General features: G+C 54.9%; 1 protein-coding gene across 1 annotated transcript; it reads left to right on the top strand.

Annotated features, from left to right (window-relative positions):
- Positions 1-233: 233 nt before the first annotated feature.
- On the top strand, positions 234-5562 carry Atp4b (ATPase H+/K+ transporting subunit beta). The gene is made up of 7 exons (XM_042697275.1): positions 234-376; positions 1277-1405; positions 2793-2906; positions 3023-3222; positions 4220-4276; positions 4840-4956; positions 5372-5562. The coding sequence occupies exons 1-7, from the start codon at positions 265-267 to the stop codon at positions 5531-5533; spliced, it is 891 nt and encodes a 296-aa protein (XP_042553209.1). The 5' UTR covers positions 234-264; the 3' UTR covers positions 5534-5562.
- The last annotated feature ends 2175 nt before the right edge of the window (positions 5563-7737 follow it).

Below are 7737 nucleotides of genomic sequence, written 5' to 3'. Positions count from 1 at the left end.
CCTGGTGGGGTGGGGGGGACTTTTCCCCAGTCACTATCAGGGCTAATCCAGTCACCAGCCAAGGGCATCCCAGGCCCTGGCTGGCCTGGGACAGGTGGAGGGCAGATAGCAGGAGAACCTGGAGCCGTGGCTACCGTAGATTGTGTTTGGAGAGTGATAGCTGAGGGCTGATAACCACGCTCCACGCCCTTGACATCCCACAGAGGGGACTATAAACCCAGAGGAGGCTTGGAGAGGAGCTGAGAGGAGACTTCAGACCCCAGCATGGCGGCTCTGCAGGAGAAGAAGTCATGCAGCCAGCGGATGGCTGAATTCCAGCACTACTGCTGGAACCCAGACACCGGCCAGATGCTGGGCCGAACGCCTGCCCGGTGGTGTATGTGTGGGTCTCGGGGTGGGGTATGGGGAGGGACTCTGCCAGGAGGTGTAGAGGAGCTGAATGGCTGGGCCTCAGCCCTCGGAGGGAAGCCAGGGTCCCCAGAAGGCCTCTGTGCCCAAGCTTCGGAATCCCCGAGGGCAGGGACCACTGAGATCTGCCCCTAGATGTTCATTTGTATGCTTGGGAAGAGCATTTTAAAGTGATGTTTCCCAAACAAAATGTTCTTAAACTTAGTCAGATGATTGGGGGAATGTGGGTTTACTGAGTCAAGTGGAATGGTGCTCCATTGTGAGACTGGCTATGAAGCCTCAATCCTGGGGCTCTGGGGGCCCCTAACCTCCAGGCAGCTCTCCCTTTAAATGTGAGGCACAGCTGGCACAGCTGGCCATGCCATTTTCTGTCCTCAGGGCTGCTCCCGGTCACCTGGGCTGTTCTTTGCAGGGAAGAGCAAAGGGAACACCTGGGTGGCCCGGGCCACCGTGGTGGTGGTGGCGTTAATGCATTGGCGGATAGTGAGGCTGTTCTAGCACACTCAGGACACACCTTGTACACTCAGGGCACACCTCACACACTGCCGCCATGCAGTGAGAAGTGAGGTATAGTACCGGGTGCAGTGAGCGGTGTGGTCACACATCCACAGTACCTTCTAAGGTGCCAACACAAAGAATGTCCCTGGTGCCACCCCCACAGCTCTGCTGCTGTGGATTTGTGCACAGTACCTAGAGCAGGCCAGGACAGGGGCAGTAGCCCCAGGAGAGGGCACACAGGAGAAGGACTTCCACAGGGGTGAGAACATGCTGACATGAGCAGAGGGGCTGGCAGCAGCACACACTGCAGTGCACTGAGGTCTGTGCCGTGTGCACCGGCAGCTGCATCTCACCAAGAGTGTCCTCACAGTGTGGATCAGCCTCTACTACCTGGCCTTCTACGTGGTGATGACTGGGCTGTTCGCCCTGTGCATTTATTCGCTAATGCAGACCATAGACCCCTACACGCCGGACTATCAGGACCAGTTAAAGTCGCCCGGTAAGCGTTGGGAGGGCGGGGGTAGGGACAGCACAAGCCCCACCCTCTGACAGACCCAGGGTCGGAGAGCCACACGGACACCTCTCATCACACGTGTGTGCACACATGTGTGCACGTGTGCTCACACGCTGGTACTGGGGCTTGAACTTGGGGTCTCCTGGCACTCTAGCCACACCTGCACACACACAGACTCTTCCCACGAGGAAGATGACCCCATCCATAAAGTCTGATTTTGCCTTTAGTGACTGAAACAGGTTTGTATCGGATGCATGGGTCTCTGCAGTCTGACGCAGGCACAGGGACATTTCTGGGAGGCAGCACAGGGACATTTCTGGGAGGTGGCACAGAGCTTGGTGGCAGCTTCAGGCCTGGGAGGCTGGGAGGAAGGACCGGAGAGGAACATACGGAGGTCCTGGGGCTGCCTTAAGACCAGGAACATGCACCACAGCCTTTCCCTGAGCACAGCGGTTACTCTCCTGCTAATGCCCCGAACACCACAACTCTGGCTTGAACATCCGTGAACCAGCCACCCGGTGGGACAGGACAAGCCGAGACAAGATGGGCTCAGTGACACATGGCAAAATTCTAGGTGGTACTGTGGCCAGCATGGCGGTTGATGTGGGGGACCGTGAAGGCCTCGCAGCTGCCTGGAGAATGGCCAGATCTGTGCTGGCAGACACAGGATGGCACTGGCCACACCTGCAGAGCGGCAGCACTGACAGACACGGGACGGCACTGGCTGTACCTGGACAGCACTGGCCACACCTGCACAGTGGCAGCACTGACAGACATAAGACGGCACTCCCTGCACCTGCACGGCGGTGGCTTCGCCTCGGCTTCCTGCTCTCCCACACTTGGAGTTTAGGGGTGTTTCTATAGATGTGAAGATGTGTGTGTGCACACGCATGTGCATGCATGCAGTGAAGGTTTTCACTGCTCAGATCCCATTTTACTAGAGAGCACTGCTCAGATCCCATTTTACTAGAGAGCCTGCTGCAGAGCCATGGGGTCCTCACCTGGGGCAGTGACGGAGCCATAGTGGTCAGCACCCATCCGCCGCCCTCCCCAGGGTCCTCTACACAGTGTGTGCCACTGCCACCGGGCCTGGGCACCCAGAATCTGAGGGACAGGCCCAGGCTTCATGCCCACCATGCTGTGAAAGACCTGCACTCTGCTGTGTTCTGGCTGGTGGATGGAGTCCTGGACATGTCCTTAGGGTCCTTGGCCTTTGTTCACAGTGCTGCCCTGGGCTTCCTTATCCACAGGGAGCCCGGCTTGCCACTCTCCTCCTAAGCACAGCTCCCACACTAGGACCCTACACCTCAGGGCAGAGGGTTGATGTGCGTGAGCATCGGGTGAAGCCATCCATTGAGCATTCTCTCCCCAGGAGTGACACTGAGGCCTGACGTTTATGGAGAAAGAGGTCTAGAGATTTCCTACAATGTCTCTGACAACAGCTCCTGGGCCGGTCTCACACACGCCCTCCACAGCTTCCTGGAAGGTAGGCCAACCTGGCCCACCACTCTGCTTCTGAAAGCCTCTCGGACCTCCCTGCCCACCAGGCAGCCCAGATGCCTGGCTTCCCGGGCAGACAGTGCTGGGCATCTCCCTCCGCAGGTTACACGCCAGCATCCCAGCAGGAGAGCATCAACTGCACCTCCCAGAGGTACTTCTTCCAGAACAGCTTCCAGGCCCCAAACCACACCAAGTTCTCCTGCAAGTTTACTGCAGACATGTTGCAAAACTGCTCAGGCCTGGAGGACCCCAGCTTTGGTTTTGAAGAAGGACAGCCATGCTTCATTATCAAGATGAACAGGGTGAGTCCACTTTGGAGACGGCCCTGGAGGGGCAAGAAGACCCCTCCCCACTCACAGAGACCCTGCGCTCTGCCCCGCGAGCCCCGGCCCAGCACACACCCCGTCTGGGATGATCCACTCAGACCTGAGTGCCTGGCCAGCCCTCCACAGCTGGGGTCATGTGCATTGAGTCTACACAGGCTGTTAGAGGAGCCAGGACCAGACTGAAGGCCCGGATGGGGCAGCAGGGACAGGAGGGGACAGGCCCCACCACTGTCAGGGACTCAGGGTTGCCACACAGAGAGGTACCAGGGCTTCAATGCTCCCTCTTGTGCCACGGAAGTACAGCCACAGTAAGCAAAGGGCAAAAAGGACACAATGCCATGTGGGGGCACAGAGGAGAAAGCCCCACTGCAGAAAGGGCCTGGGCGAGGAGCAGTAGAACCACTGCCGCAGAGACAAAGCCGGTTCAAGTCCTGTGGCTGCGCCGTGGGTTCCTGTGTTACAAAGCCTGGGAGGAGCCACACGCTGTGGCTCCCAACAGTCTCACAAAGCCAGCTAGGTCCCCAGAACTGCCCAGCCAGAGCGCCATGGACATGGACACATCTGGGCTGTACAGCTGAGATGTCTACCCAATGAGGGTCTTATGCAGAGCTCAGGAGCAGACAGCTGGGCCTGGAAAGGCACGCAGGGAGGCGGGCACACAGAGCCCAGGTCGGGACAGGGAGACAAAGGGCTGGAAGGTTCCAAAGGCAGAGAAAGACCCCCAGAGGGTGGCCAATGGGACCTGCAGGAGCAGCAGGCAGCCTGGGTGCTGCCCTCCAGTCTCAGCCAGGATACAAGGCTACTGCCGACCAGGGTCATGCTGGCAGCTCTGCCACCACACAGCAGCCCCCTTCAAACACCCCGGGGAGGGGGCCTCGGGGTGTGTGAGGGACGGCATGGGTTCCTCAGGACAGGAAGGGCTGGGCTGATCTCTGGGCTGACACATGACAGCACACAGCCACCTTTCTTCCAGATTGTCAAGTTTCTCCCAAGCAACGACACGGCGCCCCGTGTGGACTGTGCCTTCCAGGTGAGTGGTGCTTTGTGTGGGCTGGGCCTGATGGGGGAGTGGCACACGCGTGGTCTGTGGCACTCATGAAGCCACGCATGTTCTGTGGCACACACAGAGCACATCCTGGGCCATGTGGATGGCTATGGCAATGCAGGTGTCCTCTGTTCAGCTGTTGCTGGACACATGTGTAGGTTGGCCCAAGCAGCCCTCTTCTACTCTGTGACACCTTAAGCTATATGGAGCAATGGTGCTTATGTTACCCCAGAGGTCCCTGCACTCTGAACTGAGTGGTGGCACAGAGCACTAGCAGCCCATGCAGACAGCAAGCATCTGCCACCCCAGCACCATCACCCACAGCTCCAAGATGGGATGATTGTGGGCAGCAGGGGAAGGGTGCACTCTGACAGATGACCTACTGGGCTTTAGGAGCTGATTATGAAGAGCGGATCTAGTGCGAAGGGCGGTGTACTTGCCTGTGCAGCAGTACTCTCTCTCTCTCTCTCTCACACACACACAGACATGCACACGTGTGTACAAGTGTCTCCACATCTGCTGCCCTCAGCCATGATCTCTCCTCCTAGGATGAGCCCAGAGAGCACAGGTCTGGGATGGACACCAGGCCCCTACAAGTGGAATACTACCCCACCAACGGCACCTTCAGTCTCCACTACTTCCCCTACTACGGGAAGAAAGCGCAGGTAGGGACTGCCTCACCGCCCTGTCTGGGGCCGAGGGCCTCAGATTCAGCCACCGGGAAGCAGAGACTATTAATCAAGGACATGGTGGGCCAGTCCTGAGCAGGCAAGGATCCCCATGTCTCCCAAACGATGCTCGTACAACTACCCAGAATCATTCCCAAAACACCAAACCGAATCCCTGTGCATGCCCAAGCCCTCCTCCTTACCACAGACTTCACTCCTGCTGTCTTCACCCATGGCCCCTGGCTGCAGGGAGTTGGCCTGCGGCCAGCTCCTGGAGGGCGGTGGAGGGGGGGAGCAGGAGCAGGTCCTGAGGCAGGATGAGAAGAACCCCGGTGCTTTCCTTGTTCAGTTTTCTTCACGCTGGGGTCTACCAACCTCTCACCCGCCACATCCTTCCCCGATTCCTCCTTAGCCCCATTACAGCAACCCTCTGGTGGCAGCCAAGCTGCTCAACGTCCCCAAGAACCAACAAGTCATCGTTGTGTGCAAGATCCTCGCAGACCACGTGAGCTTCGACAACCCCCATGACCCGTATGAGGGGAAAGTGGAGTTCAAACTGACGATCCAGAAGTAGGGCTGGGAGCCCATGTGCAGGCCACTGGGCCAGCCAGAGCCTCGTGGCACCTCGCCTCTCATGCCGCCAGCTATGCGGCCCCACGGCAGCCCCAGGAAGCACTGTCCACCGACCACCCCGGGCGCCAGCTGCCTCCGATCAGATCCTTCCTGTGTCGTAAATGGAATTTGTAGCCATGGCTAAAATGTGGGGCTTGCAATGCTAACCCTAAGGCAGTGATCACCTCACTAGCCGGGCCCTACACGTCATCTTCCCCGATGGAGACGCCACTTTCTTACTGTAATTTATTTTTCGATATCTCATCATTCACTGTTCCTTGTGTTACCACAGCACCGTACATGCACTGGCACAAAGGAGGCACATTTGGAATCTCTACTTCTAAAAATGCGATTCCCACATTGTAAAAGCAATATCTATTAAAGTTATTCTTATTCCATAAAAAACATCATGTCTTTCCTGATCTGGGAGAAAAAGAACTAAAGCTCAAATACTTCCTGGAGGGGGGTGGGGTTGAGAGGGATGATGTACTTTTTGCCTCTCTTATCTTTTCAGAGTTTCAGGCCCAGGCCCAGCCTTGGACCTTGATCCTCCCGAGTCTGCCTCCAAAGCAGCTAAGATTACAGGCATGAGCCACCCTGCTCAGCCCAAATGCTCCCTTTTATTTACAGTTTAAGTGCAACAGGGGAAACTTACCAAAGAACACTGATGATTCTAGGAGGAAGGCCAGAGAGGGGTGAGGGATAGCCCTGGGACAGAACCTACACCTGACCACTTCCCCCTCCCTCTTGGGACGACTGTGCCCCTGAGACACAGTTTGTATGTTCAGCACCGTCTGCAGTATGTAGGCCGATCCTCGGCCTGGCGGTGCTGCCCGGGATCGGCTAGCACCAGGAATGGGATGTGAAAATCTGATCCCACCACACACACCCAGCCAGATTAACTGCACAAAGGAAGTCATCTCCATTTCTTATTCCATCCCTGGGCCAAGCACACACCATACAGATAGGGTCACACAGACATGCCAGGCTCTGCAAACACTGAATCCCCTCTGAGACCTCAGCACAACCCGTACCATAGTGGGGCCCCTTGCACACAGAACTAGATCCTCATACTCACAGAAATGGAGGGTGAAGAGGGAGAGTGAATGGGTATACATGTGCAACAGGTCTTTGAGACGCTCTCCAGGACTTGAACATATATCCTGCGGCAAAATTGCTGGACCACATGGTAATCCTGCTTTTAATTTTTTGAAGACTAGCACTACTTGCTTCCATGGCAGCACCACAGTGCAGCTGAGTTGGGGTTCAAACCCCACCCGTGGGCCCGCGGGGTACCCCAGATCCAAAATACAGAAGTTTGCTATTTTCTAGTTTGTCAGTAGTCATCCTGGCGATGTGTCTTTAACTTACATTTCCCCAAGGATTGTTGATGTTGCACACCTTTTCAAATTCTTGTTACCATGATCTTTACAGGAAGTCTGATTTTCCCTGAGTCTGGCTGATGCGTGGAATGACCCAGTGTTTTCTGATTGGGTTATTTCACTGAAGATGGCATCCAGGTCCATCTGTGGGGCATGTATGCAGTGTTATTCCTTTCATTTTTTTTTTTAAAACGTTTTCATTTTCTTTAGGTACTTATACAAAGGTGTTGCCACTCAACAGTGCAGCTATAAATACAGTGTCTCTTGATTGATGTCATGCACCCCACACTCCCTCCTTTTCTTAATTTTTAGGATATGTAGTATTTTTGCCATCAAACAAAGCAATTTATGTATACAATGCATCTTGATCTGTCTTTCCTTCAACATCTCCACCCCTCCTTCCCTTGTTTTTCTCAGTTCTGTGGCATGTACAATGCATTCCACTCATTTGCCCACCCCATTCATTCTTCAACTCCTCCTCTTGACACCCCCCCCCCCCACACACACACCAAGTACCCATTTCCTGGTACTCATTTCATTGAGCTTTGATTTAGTCTTTCTAAAGAATTATCCTATTTATGTTTTCCATATATCCTATTATAATTCAGTTTATTTACTTATAACTGCTTGGGTGCCACTCAGTGTGTTACATCTAGATTTATAGGCACATTCTAGTTCACACTAATAAGGGAAACCATGCAAACTGTTTCTCTAGGTGTGGCTTACTTCACTTAAAATAACCCTCTCCAAGAATTTATTTCCATTTCCTTACCAATAGTCATTT

The sequence above is a fragment of the Dipodomys spectabilis genome, unplaced genomic scaffold (assembly GCF_019054845.1).
Source record: "Dipodomys spectabilis isolate Male_0828 unplaced genomic scaffold, ASM1905484v1 ptg000215l, whole genome shotgun sequence".
Classification (NCBI taxonomy): Eukaryota; Metazoa; Chordata; class Mammalia; order Rodentia; family Heteromyidae; genus Dipodomys; species Dipodomys spectabilis.
The sequence above is the reverse complement of the archived record's forward strand: the minus strand, read 5'-3'. Positions and strand labels throughout refer to the sequence as shown.

Bases quoted from the DNA above. Each gene is read 5' to 3' on its own strand.
- Atp4b (XM_042697275.1), top strand. From the start codon at position 265: ATGGCGGCTCTGCAGGAGAAGAAGTCATGCAGCCAGCGGATGGCTGAA. The intron at 1,406-2,792 runs GTAAGCGTTGGG...TTCTCTCCCCAG, and splicing joins GGACCAGTTAAAGTCGCCCG to GAGTGACACTGAGGCCTGAC. The intron at 2,907-3,022 runs GTAGGCCAACCT...CTCCCTCCGCAG, and splicing joins CCTCCACAGCTTCCTGGAAG to GTTACACGCCAGCATCCCAG.